This window comes from Desmodus rotundus, chromosome 8 (assembly GCF_022682495.2).
Source record: "Desmodus rotundus isolate HL8 chromosome 8, HLdesRot8A.1, whole genome shotgun sequence".
NCBI classification, from domain to species: Eukaryota; Metazoa; Chordata; class Mammalia; order Chiroptera; family Phyllostomidae; genus Desmodus; species Desmodus rotundus.
The window spans coordinates 130872699-130896719 of NC_071394.1; the positions used below are offsets into that span (position 1 = coordinate 130872699).

Sequence of the window (24021 nt, forward strand, 5' to 3'; positions counted from 1 at the left end):
AACTCAGGAGCATGAAGCGATGGGTCAGACTCTTCCTACGCAGGCTGCAGGTCCTGCCGGCACATGAGGGAGCCAGTACATGCGGGGTGGGGGCCCTTCATGGTCAGATGTGCCGCCCAGTAATAGTGCTTCACCCAGTCCACCGGCATCGTGAGAGCATTAGAGGAAGCTGGGTGTATGGGAACGCTCTTATTTTTGCAACTTTTCTGTAATTTTAAATTTATTTCAAAATAAAACGTAAAATCCCTATGCTGTGGCCTTTGAAATGGGTAAATTGAACCAATAATATCTTCCATTTTCTTTGAAGAAATTGGGTTTCATTTGACTCTTAAAGAAGGGATCAATTTTCATTTAACTGAATTGTATTTATGAGAAAGTAGATTCTTTTCTAGTGAAAATGTGGCCAGAGGAAATAAGGTCAAGTAGACTCTAAAAGTCTGCTGTGGCCTTTAAAGACTTCCGTCCCCCGAATGCGAGAAGGCTAGCAGGGACCAAACCCACGCTCTGATTGGGCACCAGGAGACTCCACCGTGTCCCGGTTCTGGGATTGCGGCTTAGAGAACACTTTCCTGGAGCCGGGCTCAACTCCCCGTTCAGGGGTTTCCGCCTGAGCTGCAGAAGGACCCCATGTGCTAATGGGGTCTAGAGTTCTCCTTCTGGTTTTGGCACATGCACAGCGGAAGGTTAGGCCACAGATGTTGAATGGGGACACGTAAATGGCTGAAGTCGCATTTAGCAAGCATTTGCAACTGTTGTTTCTTAGCGACCTGGAGACAGCAGTGCCATTTGATTCTGGCTTCCCTCTTATTTTACACCCTTAGCACATTTATTTGTCCAAAGTCAATATTCTTCTGGTTCTATTTAGAAGACAACAGCAAACCAACCATCCAATTCAAAATTGCACAAAGGATTTGAATAGACATTTTTCCAGAGAATATGTACAAATGGCCAATAAGCACATCAACATCATTAGTCATTAACAAAATGCAAATCAAAACCACAATGAGACACCCGCTAGGATGACTATAGTAATTTCTTAAAAAGGGCCCTGGCTGGTGTGGCTCAGTGGATTGAGCGCTGGACTGAGAACCAAAGGGTCGCAGGTTCGTTTCCCAATGAGGGCACATGCCTGGACTGCAGACCAGGTCCCCAGTAGGGGGTATGTGAGAGGCAACCACACACTGAGGTTTCTCTCCCTCTCTTTCTCCCTCCCTTCCCCTCTCTAAAAATAAGTAAATAAAATCTTTTTTAGAAAGTTCTTGAAATAGAAAATAAGTATTGACAAGGGTGTGGAGAAATAGGAATATTGCTGGTAAGAATGTCAAATGATACAGTTGCTATAAAAAACAGTTCTTAAAAAAACTTAAACACAGAATTACCATATAACCCAGCAATTCTACTCCCAGGTAGATACCCAAAAGTGGTGAAAACAGGGACTCAAACACGTATTTGTACGCTCGTCTTCACAGAAGCATCACCCACAGCAGCCAAAAGGTGCAAACAACCCAAGTGGTGCACGAGGAGACGAGTAGACAAAACGAACTGTGCTGCGCGTTTGCAGCGGAATCGTTTCCAGCCTTAAGAAGAAACGAAGTTCTGATTCGTGCTGCAAGATGGCTGGGCCGTGAAAACATTATACTGAGTGAAATAAGCCACATACACAAGGACAAAAATTACATGGTTCCACTTTCGTGAAATACCTATCTATGGTGAGCACATCTGTAGAGCTAGAAAGTAGATTAGGGTACGAGAGGTTTGGGCAAGGAAGAAATGCGGAGTTACTTTTTATTAGGTACAGTTTTTGTCTGAGCTGATGAAAAAGTTCTGGAAATAAATAAAGATAATGGTTACACAACACTGTGCATGTATTCAATGCCACTCAATTATATACTTAAAAATGGCCAATTTTATGTTATGTATATTTACCACAATAAAAAAAAAGTAAGGAAGCAAACAGTCAATACTGATATGAATTGGTTTTTCTAAATTTAGGATTCCCTAAGTAAACGGTGGTGTGAACATGACTGAATTCACACAGCTTTAGAAATGTTAAAAATCAGAACACAGAAAATAGGTAACTTACACATGATGAGGAATCATAAAATTGTATAATGTAGTGACAAAAATCAGACTTTAAAATAAAGTGACTTAATTCTGGTATACATTCATGGGGCTCTACTCCATAAAGTTAATTTACCTTTAAAACACAGTTTTCCTTCCAGAGCTAGGACCCCCACCCTGCAGCACACAGGCTCCGCAGGGCCTCCCGAGAGCATCTCGCTGCCCACGCCCAGAAAGCATCCCCTTCTTCCCGCTCTGAGACCTGGGAGGGACTGCCCCTTCTCTCCCAGACCATCCCAATGACCAGAAACCTTGACCCCAGCATAGTCTTCACCAGGGGGACTTAATGCTATGAATTCTTCCAGGTTCTACCTGTCAATCAATTCACTTTTCAAGACCTAAAGGCCTCACGGATGCTTTCCAATCACATTTTGGGTAACAAAGTGACTGAGCGGCTTTGAGACAACAGAGAACTACAATCACATCACAGGGCCAACGAAACAAGGAATGCTAAGCCGAGGGCTTGCACGCCCCAGGCCAGTGACTAACCTTTGTACTCCGGGGTGAACTCCTTCATTTCCGGAGGGAGGGACTCGTAGAAGCGCTGCTCCCGCGGGATGAGGGGCTTGCACACAGTGTGGTCGTCGTAGCGCATCATGCTGCTGTGTCCGCCCACCTGGTGGATGAAGGGCTCCAGGAGGACTCCCCGGTCTCCGGCCCGACTCGCGTTCTTGCCGTACTGCCCCACTTCCATGGTTTGACAAACACACATCGCGTTGGGGGCCGGCTGCACACGGAGGGCAGAGGAGGCAGCGCATGGGCCACAGGAGGAGAGCTAGGCAGAAGGTCCCGGCGCGCTGAAAGCTGACGATCAGAGTCCACTCAGCTTATTCTTCTTTCCTAACAGACAGGAAGAGAGGCAGAGAGGGAATCAAGATACCCAAGAAGCTGCAATTTCCCCAGTGTTCAGAGAACATCTGCTCCAGGAGTAAGAACAGGGGTTCTGCTTGGTTCCCAACTGTGCTGGGGTACCCCAGCATGGTGTGCGAAAGGCAGTTGGCGAATTTTTACTTAGTGATACCATTGTGGTCTCCTCCATCATCTTTTTATGCACAAAAGCCCATACTCTCTTCCCTTCCCAGTTCTCAGACCCCTTCGAAGTTCTCTGAAGGATTTGATTTTAAAGTTACAGCACATTACAGCCACCAGAAAGGCAACCAGCGATCCCGGTTCACTTCCATCCAAAGCTTAGGAGTTCAGGAAGAAAAGAGAAGGCAACATGAACTTACTCTGTTCAGGCCTCTCACCCATCAGTAGTGGGAAGGGTCTCTCCCTGACTCAAAGGAAGGGCTTCTGACTGAAAAGTCAGGTCACACTGGAGTCCCAACTTTTCTGCTGAAGGTGCCAAGGAGCAGGCAGGGAAAGCCATCCCTTGTTGAGTTGTAGAACAGAAAAATGTCTTGCTTTTCCCAAAGGAGTTCAGGCTGCAGATTTCTTCTACGCTAAGTCTCCGGCCACCAAGCTCCAGCCACTGCCAGCACCCCAGGGCCTCCCTTTCTGTCTGAATCTATACCAGCCAGTAGGACAAGAAAAAGCTCTTTGTCTTCAAATACCCTGCTTGTAATGTTAATTTTCTCTCAAGAAAGTTAAAAGTAGTGGGCACCTTCCTTAGTACTGAATATTTTTTAAAACTAGAAATGCACTGGCAAGACTACATCTGAAAATTCAAGACTAAAAAATAAATAAAATATGGTTTTACCTGCAAGAGACAAACCATTACTTTTCTCCAAACCCCATAATTACGGGTGAAATGGGCTATGCAAAAACACCGTTGCGGACCTGTCCTAATCCACAGCTGCTGGGGAACTATGTTCCACTCCAACTGCCGGCGACACAAATGAACCTCCCTCCACGCCTCGCCCAACAGATCAGCACTGCCCTCGGGCACCGGTGCTTCTGCTCAGCCATCTACTTTCCAGTTCTCCTTCACGAGAAGGCTCGCTGCCCCAGGGCAGTTCCCCAGACCCCACAGTCTCCCATCCCAAGTTGGTACGCACCTCCAGGGTCCCTAAGGCAGCCTGTGCTGACTCCACCACCATCAAACCACTCTCTCATCTCCTCCCAGGGTCAGAGGCAGTCCCTGGCACACACTAAGTGCTCCAAAAAATAAGTAAAGAAATAAAATAAAGTTTGTTGGAGCAAATTAAATAATTCAAGAAGACCACAGTGAGTCAAGGCACAACAATAAGGAAGTAAAGCCCATCTCCCAGGGCGGTGTTCACAGCAGCAAACCGGCCCATGCTCCAAGGCCCCCGGCGGCCGTGGCAGGCTCTAAGTGGCCCTTGCGCCGCCGCCCCCCCCCCCCCCCCACTGCACCCGGTGGTGGCTGCTGGCCGAGCAGGGAATAGCAGAAGGTGTGACACTTCCTGCCTGGTCAGCGGGTGTCTGGGAAAGGAGAGGGTTGACAGTGCCAGTGCCCAGGAGAGCTGGGCGGGCGGAAGGTCCCTGGGCTCTGGAGAACCCTGCAGCCTTCACAGGGCGGAAGCCCAGTCCCATCCCGTCCGATCTAGATTTCTGAAACAGTGTTTCCACAGGATGTCTGCATAAAGTCATGGTGCTCCTTGTGTCTGAAATATTACCTTGGAAGTACACACAGAAAACACGCCACATTTTTGTAATTTTGTTTTGGCATTTCTTTTTAAATAAACCAGGAATCTGAAAAAAGTGGAAGTGCCAGAACTCTCCCAACCTCTCTCTCTGAAGCCTGGCTTACCAATTGTGGAGCCTTGGGTAAGTCACTTAACTTCCTGTGCGCTCACCTGGAAAAGGAAGACATGCCTGCTGCTAACCCTGCAGGATGCACGCATGCAGGCGAAGGGCTGGGCTTGTCGCACCTACTGCCCGGCCTTGGAAGCACTGGAAACAGCGGCAGTCTGACTCATTTTTGTAAACAACCTGAGGCTGCTCCTGAAATCTGATGACCGCCGAGGCACCTGGACCAAGGGGGCTATGGCCAAGGATGTCTCTGCCCTCTATTTACTTCCTTGCTAACAAAGTCGTGATCTCGTTCAGGTGGCCAAACCTCAAGGAATGTGAAACTCCATTCCAGCCCAGGGAGAATCATGAACAGTACCCAGTGCTCACCCTGGCTGGTGTGGCTCAGTGGACTGAGTGCTGGCCTGTGAACCAGGGGGTCGCCAGTTTGATTCCCAGTCAGTACACGTGCCTGGGTTCCGGGCCAGGTCCCCAGTGGGGCGCACGAAGGCAAACACACACTGATGCTTCTCTACCTCCCTTTCTCCCTCCCTTCCCTTCTGCCTAAAATAAATAAAATCTTTAAAAACAAACAAACAGAAAAAAAACCCAAATCCCCACATCTCCAGTTAATATACTTTACACATAAAGAGGCCAGTGTTTCTGATGACAAGGAAACTGACAAGGATTGAAGAATAAGTCCTTCACTGGGAACAAAGTGTGTGCTCTGCCCAAGGCCAAATATTAAAAAATGTAGCTCCCTAATCTTTAAAGTGTCCCCTGAAGGTAAAGAACTTGAATTATATCTGGTCCTCAGGGCTGGTACCAAGATGCTAAAAAACAATCTGACAAACAGAAAATTCCTTCTCTAATAAGAGGTAATGAATCTGTCTAAATATCTGAATAATGAGCTAAGAACCGAGCCTCCTGCGCTTCAACAAGAGGCAGAACATAAAAGACACACTCACCACATCAAGACCCTACCGATCATGATTTTCTACAGACTCATCTCAATGCAAAGGAGTGGGGACTTCCGGCCAAGATGGAGGCATAAGCAGATATACTTTGCCTCCTCACACAACCAAATGAAGGACGACAACAAATTTAAAAACAAAAAATAACCAGAACTGCCAGAAAACTGAACTGTATGGAAGTCCGACAACCAAGGAGTTAAAGAAGACACATTCAGACTTGTAGGATGGGCAGAGATGGGCAGCTGGAGCAGAGAGGATGCACAGCAAGACAGTGGCTGGAAGCCTGGGAGAGGTGGCGGACTGGGCACTCCCACATTTGTGTGCAGATAAACTGGGAGGAACAACTGGGGAGCGAGACAGACCACACAACCCAGGGTTCTAGTGTGGGGAAATAAAGCCTCAAAACCTCTGTCTGTAAAAATTTGTGGGGGTTGTGGTGGCGGGAGAAACTCCCAATCTCACAGGAGAGTCCATTGGAGGGGGCAAAGGATCCTATATGGTACACAAGCCCACCCACCTGGAATCAGCACCAAAAGGGCCCAAATTGCTTGTGGGTAGCGGGGGAAGTGACTGAAAGCCAGTGCAGATCCAAGCAAGTGGCATTGTTCCCTCTCGGACTCCTGCCCCATATATAGCACCGCCCTGGCAAACACCTAAGGCTCTGCCCCTTTTATGTAACAGGTGAACCGAGACAAAGACATATGGCCCAAATGAAAGAACAGATCACAGCTCCAAAAATAGAACTAAGTGATGAAGAGATAGCCAACCTGTCAGATGCACAGTTCAACACACTGGTAATCAGGATGCCAGAGAAATGGTTGAGTATGGTCGCAAAATAGAGGAAAAAGTAAAATAAAAGTATGAAAAGTGAAATAAAGAACCAACAGTGAAGGGAAGGAAACTGGGACTCAAATCAATGGTGTGGACCAGAAGGAAGAAATAAACATTCAACTGGAACAGAATGAAGAAATAAGCATTCAAAAAAAATGAGGAGAGGCTTAGGAACCTCCAGGACAACTTTAAATGTTCCAACATCTGAATCATAGGGATGCCAGGACAAGAGGAAGAGCAAGAAACTGAAAACTTACTGGAAAACATACTGAAGGAGAACTTCCCCAATCTGGCAAAGGAAATAGACTTCCAGGAAGTCCAGGAACCTCAGACAGTCCCAAAGAAGTCGGACCCAAGGAGGAACACACCAAGGCACATCATAATTACATTACCCAAGATTAAAGAGAAGGAGGGAATCTTAAAAGCAGCAAGAGAAAAGGAGACAGTTACCTACAAAGGAGTTCCCACAGGACTGTCAGCTGTTTTCTCAAAAGAAACCTTGCAGGCAAGAAGAAGGGGCTGGAAAGAAGTATTTGAAGTCATGACAGGCAGGGACCTCCATCCAAGATTACTCTATGCAGCAAAGCTACCATTTAGAATGGAAGGGCAGATAAAGTGCTTCCCAGATAAGATCCAGTTAAAGGAGTTCATCATTACCCAGCTCTTATTATATGAAATGGTAAAGTGACTTATCTAAGAAAAAGAAGACGATCAAAACTATTAACAACAGTAAAACGACAACAAACTCATAACTATCAACAACTGAACCTAGAAAAAACAAAACAAAAACAAAAATGAACTAAGCAAACAACTAGAACAGGAACAGAGTCACAGAAATGGAGATCACAAGGAGGGTTATCAGTGGGGAGGGAGAAGGGGGAGAATGGGGGAAAAGGCAAGGGAATAAGAAGCATAAATGGTAGGTACAAAATTGACAGGGGGAGGTTAAGAATATTATAGGAAATGGAGAAGCCAAAGGATTTATATGTACGACCCATGGACGTGAACTAAGGGGGGGCAATGCTGGTGGGAGGGGAGTGCAAGGTGGAGAGGAATAAATGGGACAACTGTAATAGCACAATGAATAAGATACATTTAAAAAATAAATAAACACAATGGAGTGAATAAATCCTATTTTCCAGAGCACAACTGATCCTCAAACAGGACTCTGCAAACTGTTCTCTGGCCTGATTTCAGGTAGGGCGTGCCCACTGAGGCACCGACAGCCTCTGCAGTCTTCTAGACTTAATTCAGGAACTACTAGCATAAAGAAAAACTGGCAAATTCTGTTAAAGCTACAAAGTATAAAAAATAATTTCAGATAACTGAAAACTTGAGGGACTCTGGTTCCACAGTTGAGTTATACCAACATCAAAAAAAGAAACTCCACCAGGAAGTGTTTTTGTCATGTAACTGCTTCAGGGGTTTCCCTCCCTCAGGGAAACCTCACACGTGGTCCTCTTTTCCACTGAGGCCAAAAATACCCGCCCCAAACCACAGGTCCCCTACTCCGGCTACGCTCAGTGGTGCTGCCTGTGCGTCTGCCATCTGAAATGCACACGGCTCAAGTATTCCACGCACAACAAAATCTACGGCTATGACAATAGTAGCAGGGTGGTTTTTAGGATGAGACTAATAAAAAAATACTATTTTTTAAAAAATAACAATAACTAGACATCATCTACTACAAGTATCACAACACCTAATTCAGGAGAAGAAAAAGCTTAAATAATCTGCATATTATAAAGATCTCACAAGTCTATCCATCCAAATACATTAGGACTCGCGATCTTTTTTCTGTAAAAAAATCACTTTGTTTTGTAATTCACACCTCTCAGAAAAAGAAATCCTCTCTTGGCCCCCAGAAATGTTCCTCGGCCCCGGAACACAACTCCGGAACACAACTCCCGGTTGCCATCACGCTAGCCAGGCTCAGCCCATGAAGGAAGGGCTCTGTCTGTTTAGTTCAGTATGTATTATCCTCCATGCCTGCAGCTGGGTCTGGCACACGGCAGCCACACAATAAAAACAGCTGAGTAAATAAATGTGTGTAGGTGTGTATATATGTTTGTAGCAGATGTATACAGTAGGATAGGTATAGAACATATAAAAAATGTTTATAGAGAACACGTTCTTTTTTTTTTTTCCTTACTATTAAGGCTGTAAATCAAAAAAGTTTACAGGCTAATCTAGGGCTACTAAAACCAGAACAAAGAGGAGGCTTTACAGAGAACAAAGCATACTGGCCACAGGACAGAATTCAACAAATTCTGAAATCAAATCAACAAATGAAGAAAATGCAGAATTCTGCATTTCAGCTCTAAAAAGACAGTATCTGAAAGCAAAACAGTTTAAATGTACTTGTGTAAGAAGTGCAACAACGAACTAAACAAGACATGGGAGGGAAAAGAAGATAGCCTGTGAGGGGGAGGGTTAGACAGGCTTTATTAATAATACAAGAGAAACGGAGGAGGGGGGGATTAGGCAAACATACAAATAATCTCCATAATAAATGATGAGCCATATCAAAGAACTCCAACCAAATTTAGAAAATACAGCATGTTTGTTTGTTTTAATTCAACAACAGAGAAAGCCTGGAAAGTGGCAATGAATAAAAGCCCTGGCAAAGATAGAAAAATTGCAATCAGATATGGTAGTGAACAAGGTCAGCACTATTTTAAGAACTAGGAAGGCACGGTCACCACAGCAAGAGCGAGACAATACCTGGTCACCAACTTCCCTAGGCGGGCAGGCTCACACACACACTCGAAACGGAGATCAGCAGGCGAGTACTCTTGAGAAGCCTGGTTAGAATTCCAAATTCTGTGGTCAACTTACTTTTACAGCCTCAGATTAACCACTTGAGTTTCATACGCAATCTTTTTATAAAGAGAAGCATCCCCGCCCTGGCTGGTGTGGCTCAGTGGACTGGGTGTCAGCCTGCAAACCAAAAGGTCACTTTTTTTAAAATATATTTATTGATTATGCTATTACAGTTGTCCCATTCCCCCCCCACTCCACTCCATCCTGCCTACCCCCTCCCTCCCACATTCCCCCCCTATAGTTCATGTCCATGGGTCATACTTATAAGTTCTTTGGCTTCTACATTTCCTACACTATTTTTACCCTCCCCCTGTCTATTTTCCACCTATCATCTATGCTACTTATTCTCTGTACCTTTCCCCTCCCTCCCCCTCCCACTCCCCTATTGACAACCCTCCATGGGATCTCCATCTCTATGGTTCTGTTCCTGTTCTAGTTGCAAAAGGTCACTTTTACAATTCCAAGTCAGGACACATGCCTGGGTTGCAGGCCAGGTCCCCATTTGGGGACGTGCGAGAGGCAAGTGATAGATGTGTCTCTTGCACATAGAGGTGTCTCTCCCTCTTTCTCCTTCCCTTCCCCCTCTCTATAAAATAAAATAGAATCTTAAAAAAAAAGTAAAGAGAAGCATCCTTGGTGCCTTCACATTCCACAGGTATACTTGCAAATTTCCTCAGATTTTCATTAAAAAGTTTACAAATCCAGTATTTCCACTACCTCTTCTAAAGTTAAACATACTCACTTAAGCACTAAAAGGACGAAGTATCTTGCCCTTTAAAAATCAGGTGAAACTTATTTATGTATTTTTAAGATTTTATTTATTTATTTTTAGAGAGAGGGGAAGGGAGGGAGTGGGGGGAGAAACATCAATGTGTGGTCGCCTCTCACATGGCCCCCACTGGGGACCTGGCCCACAACCCGGGCATGTGCCCCAACTAGGAATTGAACCAGCAACCCTTTGGTTTGCAGCCTGTGCTCAATCCAGTGAACTACACCAGCCAGGGCTTTATTTAGTTTTTTAAAAATTATATTTAAACTTGGTCAGTCTCAGGAATGCTAAGGAAAATTCTGATAATGTATCTTTAGTTTGTTTTTTACTCTCTGATATAATCCAAGGTCAAAATAGCAAAATCACTCAACTAGAAAGAACACCATGCACTGATAAGTCATTCTAACATAAAAAAACCACAAAGCTTGTACAGCTCTGGGCTTTGTGAAAACTGATTTCTAACTGATTTCAGAAGTAACAAGCTGACACAGACTCTGACGGGAGAAGGCGCTGAAACGCCCAAACTCAGGGACAGAAAGAGCAACAGCAGGAACACGAATGCTTGTCCGTCCTCTGCAGCACATAACCGAGGCACCGGAGCGCCTTCCTGAAGTCCAGCCCACTCGGGGCCCACCTATGAGACTGTGTGTGGCACTGATGCAGATTCCGTGCACTCAGGAGGGTGCGAAAGAACAACCCTCCTTCCCCCGCCCCGAGGACCGACCGGGTTGTTTGGAGCAGACGCTCACAACACTCTCCTCTGAGGAGGGAGTTAGAGGGCATGCTTCTGCCAACCTGGGCCTGCCCTTCCAACCTGCCAGGGCCCAGCACACCCCTCACCTGGAAACCAGAAGTGTGTGCAGCGGCCTCGAGCCATCTGGGAGGTCTGAAACAAGGAGAACGGGAGAAGGCTTAAAGGTATCTATTTTGTTGTTTGTCCTCTGAGAAGAGATGAAGAATTGTTCAGACTCCTGGGTCCTAGCCCAGGATCAAGGGGTTCAGCGGCATCCTCCTGAGAACACCCCGTCTGAGAGTAAACGGGGGCAAGGAGGAATGGAAACTTGGCAGGAGGCCTGAGATGTGCCAGCCCATCAAGAAACAGCCAGAACAGAATTAATTTAGGACAAAGAGAAAAGTCAGAAGCCAGTGAGCCCCTTTCCTGTTTTTACTGGATTTCTAAAGATTAGAAACCTGTGCTTCTGTGTGTGTGTGTGTGTGTGTGTGTGTACAAAAGCAAAGATGCTTTTGAAAATCTCTCTCTCAACTGTGCTGAAATGATTGAAAAAAGGGGGGTTGAGGACAGAATTTTATACACAGGTCCCAAGTGACACAGATGAAATCAAAATGAGAAGGCCAACAGAAAGGAGAAACAAAGGTGTGTGTTCTGATCGATGATGGATGGCTTCTTCTTCGACCACTGCGGAGCAGGAGGTGGCTGGGGACCCCTGACTGTTTCAACGCCTGCAGGCTGAAAAGGTTTCCAAGGGATGTAAGAGAACAGTACTTGTTTTTATTTTTCCTTCTTTTGCGAGCCAGATATTTAAGGAACTCTTTATCAGGTCACTGGCTACCTGCAGAGATAACTGAATAGAAACTTCAATGACCACACACATACAACAGGAATGAACATTTTCAAAATTAGTTCCACGCTCAAATGTCCACTTTTAACAAAAAATATCACAAAACAAAGAAAAATAAAATTAATCTCATTTATAGAAGAGACTTTGACCCAAATTGTTGCAGCCACTACAGGAAAATAGCATGGAGGTTCCTTAAAAAATTAAAAACAGCACTACCATATGACCCAGCAATTCCACTTCTGGGTATTTATCCAGAGAAATCCAAAACACCAGTGTGAAAAGACATACGCACCCCTATGTTCGCTGCAGCATTACTCACAACAGCCAAGATGTGGAAGCAGCCCAGTGTCTCCTCACAGACAGCTGGGTAAAGACGTGGTGCATGTACACAACGGGATGCTACTCAGCTGTAAACCAGAAGGGAGTCTTCCCATGTGTGACAGCATGGGTGGACCTAGAGGGCATTACACTAAGTGACGTAAGTCAGACAGAGAAAAACAAATACCATAAGATTTCACTTATATGCGGGATCCGAAAAACAAAATAGATGATCAAACAAAACCCAAACAAACTCATAGATACAGAGAATAAACTGACTGTTGCCAGATGGGAGAGGGGCTGTTGGGTGCTGGGTGCAAAAAGTATAAGGATCAAAATGTACCAACTGGCAGTTAGAAAACAGTCATGGGACTGCAAAGTACGGCATTTTTACATAGACATGAAGTAGATTTACCAGGGAATACACTCGACAATACTGTGGTAACTGTGCGTGGTATCAGGGGGACACGAGACTCATTGGGGGGAATCACCATATGAGTGTGTAACCCTCTAAGCACCACGCGGCACACCAGAAACTACTGCGTTACGGGCCGGCCCCCTGGCCAGCCCTGCTCGGCTGATGGGAGCGTCACCCTGGGGACCGAGGGGTCCCAGGTTCGGTCCTGATCTGGGTGCATTCGGGAGGCAACCAGTTGATGTTTCTCTCTTGCATCAATGTTTCTTTCTCTCTCTCCCCTTCTCTCTCTCCCCTCCTCTTTCTAAAAAGCAATAAAAAAATATCCTCAGATGAAAATTTAAAAAATTTTAATACTGAATGTCAACTGAAATTGAAAAAATATTTAAATTTTTTAAAAGAAAATATCGATAAGTCAGACTTCAACAAAGCTGAAAACGTCTGATCTTTAAAATAAGAAAATAAGTAGGCAAGCCATTAGAACTGAGAGAAAATATTCACGAAACGTGTATCTAACTGGTACCTAAAATACATGAAGATCTCCTACAACTCAGTAATAAAAATATATTAACAGCTCCATCTTTTTAAATGAGCAAAGTATTTGAACAAGTACTTCACAAAGGAAGCTATACGAATGACTAACAAAGACAGAACAGAGTGCCCAACATCATTAGTAATCAGGTAAATGCAAATTAAAACCCAGTCAGATACTGTTACACTTTCACAAAAATGGCTAACACTAAAAACACAGATAACACACTAAATGTTGCTGAGAATTCTCTACATTATTGATGGGACTGTAAAATGGTACAACTATTTGAAAAATATTTTAAAGTGTCTTACAAAACTAGAATACATCTACCCTACGATCCAGCAATTCTACTCCCTTCAAGAGAAATGAATGTGTATGTTCCCCAAAACACGTGTGCAAATGTTCACAGCAGCTTTATTCATAAATGAAACACTGGAAACAGTCCAGGTTTCCATCTACAGAATAGTAAACAAACTGGAATGTTCATGTAATGAAATACTACACAGCAAAAAACAATGAACTACTATTGATACAGACAACAGCATGAATAAATTCCCCAAACATTACACTGTGAAAGAAGTCTTGTACAGGAGCACATACAGTATGATCATTAATATGAAAACTTAAAACAGGCCAGACCAATCTGTGATAAAGAAAAAAATCAGAGCAGAAGTTGTCACTGGCTAGAACAGAACAGCAGTTTAATTAATCCCTATATTAAAGAACACAATTAAAAATAAGGTGGTAGTGCCCTGGCTGGTGTGGCTCAGTGGATTGAGCACCAGCCTATGAACCAAAGGGTTGTTGGTTGCGGGCCAGGTCCCCGGTGCAGGGCATGTGAGAGGCAACCACATGTTTCTCTTCCTCTCTTCCTCCCTCCCCTCCCTCTAAAAGTAAATAAATAACACCTTTAAAAAAAAAAGGTGGTAGTAATGAGTATTCTATTGAGAAAATACTTGTTCATATAGCTCTGTAAACAGCTTCCTGGTTATCCATGTATTACCTCTTGGCTCCAAACTCAAACACTATCACCTGCTCTGCAAAAGCGGGGCTGAACCCATTACATGTTTTTCCTTTGCCAGCTGATGTTAAGTTTTGTCAGTAAGGACACCAGACAGACACTGCAAAATGAAGAGCCTTCTCCACCCGGTGTCAGCATGGTCCCCCACCAGGCCCGGCGACCCAGTCAGCTCCCTGAAGTGCCAGCCACTGCTGGGCACCTGCATGGTGGTCAGCAGCTTCCTCTGACGCTTCCAGCAAGACTTTACCTCCCCGTAAACGGGGCTCTCCAGTACCCTGGAAGGTGGATATGCAACAAGCTCTAGACTAAGAGAGTAAATTTCTAGCATGATCTGTAAGTGTGGCACCACAGTCACGTTCTCTGCCACCCAGTTAGGCCTGGCCACCCTCCCCGCTGACAAGGCATGGGTCTCAGCCCTGGGAGTGTCTTCCCTGAGTGCTCGTAGCAGCCCTGGAGGCAGCAGCTCCTTCCACATATGCTGTTCCTGTGCTAGAGTTCTCTCTACTCCTTACTAGCCAATCCCTCCCTACCCCAATACCCTGTTACAGTTCTTTCTTTCTATTAAACTTGACCCAAATTACTGTGTGGTTTCAGCTTTTCAACTGTAAAATGAACATATCACACATCTCATAAGGCTGTTAAAAAAGAAATTCCTGCCCTGGCCAGTGTGGCTTAGTTGGAGGGTCGTCTCATAGCCAAAAGTTTGTGGGGTTGATCCCTGATCCGGGTGCAAGAAATTTTTTTTTTGAATTTTTTAAATATACTTTATTGGTCCTGGCCGGTATGGCTCAGAGGATTGGTCACCAGCCTGCAAACCAAAGGGTTGCTGGTTTAGTTCCCAGTCAGGGCACAAGCCTGGGTTGTGGGCCAGGTCCCCAGTGGGGGGTGCATGAGAGGCAACCACACATTGATGTTTTGCTCCGTCTCTCCCTCTGTTCCCCTCTTCCCCGTCTAAAAAAATAAAATCTTTAAAAAATATATTTTATTGATTATGTATTACAGTTGTCCCATTTTCCCCCTTTTATTCCCCTCCACCCTGCATATCCCCTCCCCAGTTCACGTCCATGGGTCATACATATAAGTTCTTTGGCTTCTCCATTTCCTATACTATTCTTAACCTCCCCATTTGTACCTACCATTTATGCTTCTCATTCCCTGTACCTTTCCCCCCATTCTTCTCCCTCTCACTCCCCACTGATAACCCTTCATGTGATCCCCATTTCTGTGACTCTGTTCCTGTTCTAGTTGTTTGCTTAGTTCATTTTTGTTTTTTAGGTTCAGTTGTTGACAGTTGTGAGTTTGTTGTCATTTTACTGTTCTTATTTTTTATCTTCTTTTTCTTAGATAAGTCACTTTACCATTTCATATAATAAGAGCTGGGTGATGATGAACTCCTTTAACTGGATTTTATCTAGGAAGCACTTTATCTGCCCTTCCATTCTAAATGGTAGCTTTGCTGCATAGAGTAATCTTGGATGGAGGTCCCTGCCTGTCATGACTTCAAATACTTCTTTCCAGCCCCTTCTTCTTGCCTGCAAGGTTTCTTTTGAGAAAACAGCTGACAGTCCTGTGGGAACTCCTTTGTAGGTAACTGTCTCCTTTTCTCTTGCTGCTTTTAAGATTCCCTCCTTCTCTTTAATCTTGGGTAATGTAATTATGATGTGCCTTGGTGTGTTCCTCCTTGGGTCCAACTTCTTTGGGACTGTCTGAGGTTCCTGGACTTCCTGGAAGTCTATTTCCTTTGCCAGATTGGGGAAGTTCTCCTTCAGTATGTTTTCCAGTAAGTTTTCAGTTTCTTGCTCTTCCTCTACTCCTCCTGGCACCCCTATGATTCAGATGTTGGAACATTGAAAGTTGTCCTGGAGGTTCCCAAGACTCTCCTCATTTTTTTGTATTCTTGTTTCTTCATTCTGTTCCAGTTGAATGTTTATTTCTTCCTTCTGGTCCAAACAGTTGATCTGAGTCCCGGTTTCCTTCCTGTCACTGTTGGTTCCCTGTACATTTTCCTTTATTTCACTTTTCATAGCCTTTAGTTTCTTCTATTTTGCGACCATACTCAACCAATTCTGTGAGCATCCTGATTACCAGTGTTTTGAACTGTGCATCTGATAGGTTGACTATCTCTTTATCACTTAGTTGTGTTTTTTCTGGAACTGTGATTTGTTCTTTTGGGCCTTTTTTTTTTTTGGTGGTGGTCTGGGTGCATCTGAGGGGCGGAGCCTTAGGTGTTCATCAGGGCAGGGCACCTCACATCACTGCACTGTGAGGCTGTATGTGGAGGAGGGTCCAAGAGAGAATGACGTTGCTTGTTCCACTCTCTTCCGGTTTTCAGTCACTTCCCCCGCTACCCACAAGCAAATTGGGCTCCTCTGGTGCTGATTCCCAGGTGGGTGGGCTTGTGCATGCTCTAGGCCCCTGTGGGTCTCTTCAACAAACTCTCCTGTGAGGCTGGGAGTTTCTCCTGCTGCCGCCTCAACCCCCACAGGTTGTTTCAGTCAGAGGCTTGAGGCTTTATTTCTCCGCTGGGACCCTGGGTTGTGCGGTCTGTCTTGCCCCCCAGTTGTTCCTCCTGGTTTATCTGCACGCGAATGTGGGACCACACAATCTGCCAGCTGCCACGTAGCCTGGTCCGCCAGCCGCTGCCTTGCTGTGAGTCCTCTCCACCCAGCTACCTGTCCCCACCCCTCCGACCAGTCTGGATGAATGTTTCTTCTTGAACTCCTTGGTTGTCGGACTTCCATACAGTTTGATTTTCTGGCATTTATTGTTATTTTTTGTTTTTAAATTTGTTGTTGTCCTTCTTTTGGTTGTGCGAGGAGGCACAGTGTGTCTACCTACGCCTCCATCTTGGCCGCAAGTGTACAAAAAATTATTTTAGTGGCTTCATAAGAATATAGTTAATTCTTTAAGAGATTTGGAAAGCTTTAAAAGAGAATTCTGATAACCAAGTTCTTGACTTCAAAGAACCCAGGAGTCACTGAACACTGGTCCAAGAAGTCAGTGGTGAAAGAATGCAATATGCCAACCAGAGCTGTAAACAGGCAAAGTGTGTAAATGACTTTTAATGGGAAGGGGGTTTAAGGGATGAACACTCATTACCAAAACCAATGCTTGCCACTCCCAGAAATTAAAATCTAGGACACCAGCAAGGACCCTCTAATTGGTACTGTTTTCAAATACCACACATAAAAGATCACCAGACAAGGAAGCCTCAAGCTTTAAAAAGTTAAATGTGAATTAAAATTAAAATTTTAGAGCCCCAAAATACGTTCCATATGACCAACAGTCTAAAGAGGCAGCACCCACCATGTAACTGGGCCTGGACACTACAAAGGCACAGATCACCAAGGCCAGTCTCCATAGGGAGATAAAGGATGAATTTTGGGAACCCTGTGGATGGCCAAGAAGCCTCCTGGCCTGCATCAACAACAGAATTCTAGAAACATGACAAATTCAAAAGTAAATTCTAAAGCAAATAGACCCCTCAATCAAGAAGCTTGTGACTACTTGCAACGGTTCCTGGTCATTTCAACTTCCAGCCTCAAGGGAGAACCCGTTAGTTCTCGATTCGGTACGGACAGATGTGGAAACCTGGCCACGTGGAAGACGAAGCACGGAGCTGAGGACGACCGGAAAGAGTAACAACTGGCCCAGCGCCCATGGGATTGCTCTTCGACGTCTCCTGAAACAGCACCCCCCCTGACAGCCTGGGAGTCAGAGCAATTCTCCTCCTAGATATTGGTTTGAAGAGAGAAGAAAACAGGTACACACACAGACTTGTACAAGAACATTTATTGCATCTTTATTAATAATAGCTAAACACTAGAAGCAACCCAAGTCCCCATAAGCAAATGGTATAGCCATAAAGCAGAATACTATTCAGCAATAAAAAAGAGCAAATACACCAAAATGGATGAATCTTGAAAAGGCAGCCAGATACAGAAGGCTGCATCATCAATTCTCATTACTTATAGCAGTTATGTTTTATAAAGGCACTGCAAACACCATGTTAGCAAACACTGACCCACCACTCCTGGAGGAAATACAGGGTTAGGTTTCTGTGAGCCTCTGGTCACATTTTTGTCAACCAATCAATACATAACCTTCCACACCTACGTACACATTGTACAATACATAACCTATTATGCATATTTGTTTATAGACACTTTATTTTATATTGTCAGCTCATTAGCGCCAAACTCACAGCCAACAGCCCTACAACTCATGCCTGAACAAAGCAAGCTAGCGTGTATCTCCTTCAGGAGGCACATCTTGTGCTTAGGAAGATTAGACAGCACGTCGGTACCACACTTGGGAGCCATTTTAGGTAGTGAATCCACCAGAAAAAGCACAAAAATATGAAAAACCATGACACTTAGTACACTGCCGAAAGGACACTTGTTTACAGTATTGGGGCTAAAACAGGAAAGCGGAACGTCGCCCTGTCCCACCTCGGGTGGGGCATGCACATCAGGCAATTCAAAATTTTTACCTTTTCCAGTTTGGCAAACTGGTTTTCTCTGACCAGCAAAATGACTCAAATTTTCGTAATTCACTGCCAAATTTAAAAATCAGGAAATTTCACATAAAAATTCAGACTCCTGGTTTTCTTTAAAAAGAAAAAAAGAGAAAGAAAAGGCACAATACCTGGCAGCACAACTGCTGGCTGGAGCTGAGTGGCAGTGGCCTGTCAGGCGGGGCCTGCGCTAGCTACTCCACCCAGTCCCCGCCACCCCCTGCCCTTACCCACGGCTTCTCTCATTTCCTGCCAGCCGGCCCCGATTCACCAGCCCAGATGGGTATAATCTATCACAAATCAGGATGGAGCGTGTAATCTCATTTTTGTAAAAGTTGTAAGACAGGGAAAAAGGTCTGGTCACACATCAAAACACTAACAGTGAAGTTATGAGTGATCCTTTCTTTTTAGTTCTTCTTGTTACTCATACACTTTTTTTAAAAAAAGATTTTATTTATGTATTTTCAGAGAGAGGGGAAGGGAGGGAGAAAGAGAGGGAGAGAAACATCAGTGTGTAGTTGCCTCTTATATGCCCCCCAACCGGGGGCCTGGCCCACAACCCAGATATGTCCCCTGACTGGGAATCGAACTGGCGACCCTTTGAGGCCAGCACTCAATCCACTGAGCCACACCAACCAGGGCACAATTCACCCATTTAAAGTGAACAATTTTATGGGTTTTAGTATATTTGCAAATAGCTGCAACCATCCTTGTGATTTCCGAACATACTCATCACCTCAGAATCTCATACCCTTTAGCTATCATTCCCTCTCCTCTCATCCACCCCAAGCAACCAATAATCTACTTCCTGTCTCTGTAAATTTGCCTATTCTGGACATGTCATGTCAACAGAACCTCCTAAGATGTGATCTTGTGTGTTTGGTGTCTTTCATCTAAGCATAACTATCTCCAGGTTCACCCACACCGTCCCAGGTGTCAGTACTGCGTTCTTTTTTATTGTTAAGTAATATTCCATTTTACATATATATCCCACTTCATTTATCCATTACTAGCTGACAGGTTGCTTCTCCCTTTGGCTGTCATGAACAATGCTGCTGTAAACATTCGTACACAGGTTTTTGTGAGGACGTACTGTCACTTCTCTTGAGGAAATAATTAGAGGAGTGGGACTGCTGGGTCGTACGGAAACCCTGCGTGTAACCATTTAAACAATAGCCAGACTGTTTTCCAAAGTGGCCGCATCGTTTTACAGCCTGACCAGCTGTGTACAAGGGCCCTGATCCGACTTCCCCGCCCCCACCAGCCCTTGTCATTATCCGACCTTTTGATTACAGAATAAGCTGTTTATAAGTGATCCATGACAGCACGCCCATATATTTATGGACTTCACGGTGCTCTTCTTCACTGACATCAAATTTTAGACTTGAAAGGAGTCCACTCCTAGACCTGCTCCCCAGCCTGTCGGCCTTCAGCAAAACGAGGGGACAAGAATAAGCAAGCCACACCTCCACCGAGAAATAAAACTTTTACAGAAGCAGTCAGAAGCAGATTTTCTAAGCACTCAGCAAAACAAAGCCCCTAAATGGGATCCGACACTGAAGTGAACGTGTGTCCCTATCACAGCGCATTTGTCATGACGTCTACAGAAACGTAACTTCAAGCTACAGCAGCGAACATGAGGGTTTTGATCACCTTTCATAAAAGAACCAAGATGTCTTATTAGGTTTTCTCATCCAGAATCCATTGCTCAAATCCTGCTGTAGTAGGAGAAATAAAATCTGACTTAAAATTGGGGCAAAAGCACAGACCCACTGGTTCAAGCACACAAAGTACCTGACTGGGCCCTGGCCAGGTGGCTCTGTTGGTCAGAGTATCGTTCAGACAGGCCAAGGTCATGGGTCCCATCTCCGGTCAGGTGCATTCAAGAACCCACCAATGAATGCATCAATGCCTGACTGCTCCCTGGCCCCCAAGCCAGGGAGCGAGTGCACTGTGCACCTTTCCCCAGCTCTGCCCATCACTGCTCCCGACACTCAGGGCAGGAGTGAGGGGGAGGCAGCAGCAAATACTGCTGACACATGCACAGCAGCCCAAGGCAGCAGTGAGACCCAGCACCGACCAAAAGGGGGGCCTGAGACTCTCAGCACCCAGTGCCATCCATGCTCACCCAATGCGTGTTTTCCAAGAGTCAAAACTGGCATCTTAGGGAGGGGGTGAGCCACACAGCCCCTTCTGGGATGCAGAATTACTGCTGGCGGGCCTCAGGTCTGCAATTCAAGAAGTTCTGCCTCTGTCCCGCAGCACTGAGGATGGGCCTCCATAAGCGCTAAAGTCGACTTGTGCTATCATTTCAGGCAGGGTAGGAGGTGGAGCTCCAGGGCCACCAAACAGCCATTTCTACTTGCCCATTCCCCCCATTTTCCTCCACTCTTTTTAATTACAGAGAGTGTTTCCGACTCAGACAAATTTAGCACATTTTTGTAAACATTTAGTCCTCATCTGGTATATGCGGGTGCATGAATACAGAAAAATACAGTCTCTGTAGAAAAGGAGTTAAGGTTTATCAGAGGAAACAAAACACTGTTTTTAAAAGAGCAAATACTATTTGTTTTTGTGGAAGGGCAACAATGCTACCACAGATCAGAGGGAGGAGAGCACCCCCAGGGGCTGGAGTGTTTGGGGAGTGTTTCTTAAAGGCGGGAAGGACCTGAGCTGGGCTCCGGAGAAAGAGAGAAGTGGAGCTGAAGGACAAGCGTATTCCAAAGGGGGCATAAAACACTGGAGTCAGCTGGCAAGTGATTTGTGCAGGGAAATGACTAACCTGTGTAGAATGCTTAGTAAACTATTTGGTTAGTGGGGATTAGGATAAGCCCTGAAGGGGCGGGCTGAGGCCGGGGGGCCAGCAGCGCCTGGCGTGCCCCATGACAACACCGGTTCTCATCCCACAAACCTGTAGCAGCTTCTGGCTTCAGCGCAGGCTCTCCACGGTCTGTGAAGTGGGTCTGTTGCTCAGAAGAGTTAAAAGTACTGACATTTACAGTTGAGTTCCATAAAGACAAAGAAGTTTAAGCGGATGGAAGATCTGCTATCATAACAAGATTCTTACTTATTTGCACCTAGAAATGCCCAACACAGAAGTACTTCTATTAGCTACTTTGGGGTAACACCATGTTGAATCAAGCATCATCTACTAGTCTACTACTCATAAATACCACTCGCGAGGTTGTACAAGCATTACACAAAGGCAATAAAAGCTCTTGGATATTCTATAATGTCCTTGGGGCGGCAAAAGTTAAGAGAGTGTCTGTCACTTCCTACATCTCAGAGAGGTCCTAAACAGGCTAGGAGCCTAACTTGGGGCTACTTTAACAGAAACCAGCAAAAATTTAACCCTGTGGCTGCCTTATTATTTGTAAAGGGAGCCTTAAAGGGTGGGGGGAGTTGGTTTGCTTGGGACAATCGTGAGAAGCTTCTAGTATTTTAGTATTTCCTTCCTGTCTTACCAAGAACTGCCCAAGGAACTGGTCTTATCAAGGTCAAAATTCATTCAAGATTCAAAGAAAATGGCCAGAAGGCAAGCAGTGAAATATATACCTGGACTACTCAACTTCTCTCTCTCCTCACAAGTAAGGCAACCGGCAAGCAACAGGCTGGCAGCCTGCTCTGGTTTCCCCCTCTGTTCTCCAAAAGGATCTCCTGACCAAGGGGCTGGTTTCTTTCAAAATTAAACATTCTGAGTTGACAAGATCCTGACCCAAGTGCACAAAGTACTGTTGCTTAGTGGTCTCACACAGGCTTTTTACGTGACCAAATTCAAGGAGCCTGTGCAGAGAAGCCAAGGGACCACAGGGAAAGAGAAACGTGTCTTGGAGCGCTCAGAACTCTTCTGCACACCTAGGCCAGGGTCTCTAACCCTCCCAGCCTGGAAGCAAGAGGAGGGCCTGAGAGGGTCTGTTTTCACTGGGCAAGATACATTTAATCTGTTAAATGTTAATTTGGCAGTTCCGTACCATCCCCAGTGACAAATAAAAGTTTCATCTCTTTTTCTGATTCTAACACATTTCTACACTTCCTCTGTCACATTATAGTAGAACAGTATCTCTTTAGTTGGTAAAATCAACCAAGTCATCACCACAATACTCACTGACTCCTACAGCAAAAAGAGGAGGACCTTAGCACAACTCCAAAAAGTGGTGGTAGAGAACCAAAGAAATTATGTCCCAAAATATGATTCAGGCATCATGGACATTTAACCAGGGCCACATTAAGGAAGAAGCAAACGGTGAGCTCCGAGGAGCACGGCGGCAGGCACCGGGCAGAGGGCCTTCGCCCCCCAGAGTCACACCGGCACGCCTAGTCGCGCGGCTTTCGCCTGTTTCGTCTAGCCTCAGTCTCAAGCCGTCCGAAAATCACTCGCAGGAGCGACACCTAAGAAAGAGGTCCGGATAGTTCACATCCGAGAGCAACACAAAGCCCCAGAGAGCATCAGGCTGGCACTGGACATGGATCAGCGCTGCGGACCAGCGGAGCCCAGGGCTTCGGCCAGAGAAACTACTTTCCCGCTACCCAGCGGGCCGTCCCTCGAGCGCGGGACTCTCGGCCCTCCACCCCGACGCCGTCCCTGCGGCCCCGGCGCCAGCATCTGGGAGGCTCCACGGGCAGCCGGTCAGGACACTCGAGCGTTGTTCAAGTGATGCTCTAGGGATATCTCGGCCCTGCGCGCACCTGCTCCGACCCCGCGCCCGCCGCCGCCCGCATCGCGGCCGTCAGGCCGGTCCGTCGGCCCGGGTCCTGTCACTTACCGGCCCGGCCCGGGCAGCGGGCGCCCACGGCTCCCCACGGGAGCTGGGCCCCCTGGGCCTCCAGGATTCGGCCCGCCCCTGGCAGGCAGGGCAGGTGGCTGAGCCCCGCAGCAGCGACCCCGCACCGGGCCGCTCGGTCCAGCTCCTGGCGCTGCCTACTGGGTAGGATCAACAACAAGATGGCGGCTAGCCGAGGGGGCGGAGGCCGGGCGTCATAGTAACTAGGGCGGCAAAGAACCGCCTCCGGACGAGACTGTCCCCAATTAACATCCTCTTTGCCCGACGCCTGGGGACTGCTTTTCGAGGACAGGTCGACCTGCCTGTCAATCAAAGCCGACCTCCGAAGGCCAGGGCCGAGCGCTTTGGCACGTGACTGTGACGGCACGGATTGGCGCAGGCGTGCGGTTTGCAGAGTTGCTGGCGGCAGAGCTTTTGCGGGTGACTCCGAGGCCGAAGCGCCCTTGGCCTCTCTGTGTGTGTGCGCGACTCCGGTGCGCTTCCAGCAGCGCCTCCTTACCCACTCGTGCGCACACTTAAGGAGTGCCTGCAGTGTGCTGTTTGCTTTTTTTATTTTTGTTACCCACCCGGGAAGGGAGGGGTTGCAGTCCCCAGTTCACTGGTGAGGAAACTGAGGCGCGGAGGGAGAAGCAGGACCAAGGTCACG

General features: G+C 46.1%; 1 protein-coding gene across 2 annotated transcripts in view; it reads right to left on the bottom strand.

The window, feature by feature from the left end:
- IP6K1 (inositol hexakisphosphate kinase 1) overlaps positions 1-23551 on the bottom strand; it is a 36976-nt gene extending 13425 nt beyond the window's left edge. Inside the window, exons 1-4 of one of the 2 annotated variants that reach the window (XM_053930358.2) lie at positions 23358-23551; positions 11053-11098; positions 9459-9560; positions 2611-2961 (exon numbers count right to left, since the gene is read on the bottom strand). In XM_053930358.2, coding sequence (XP_053786333.1) covers positions 2611-2833 — 223 coding nt within the window. In that variant the 5' untranslated portion in view covers positions 2834-2961; positions 9459-9560; positions 11053-11098; positions 23358-23551. The remainder of the gene's footprint in view (positions 1-2610; positions 2962-9458; positions 9561-11052; positions 11099-23357) is intronic. The other variant, XM_053930357.2, reaches the window with a different exon arrangement.
- Between the last annotated feature and the right edge of the window lie 470 nt (positions 23552-24021).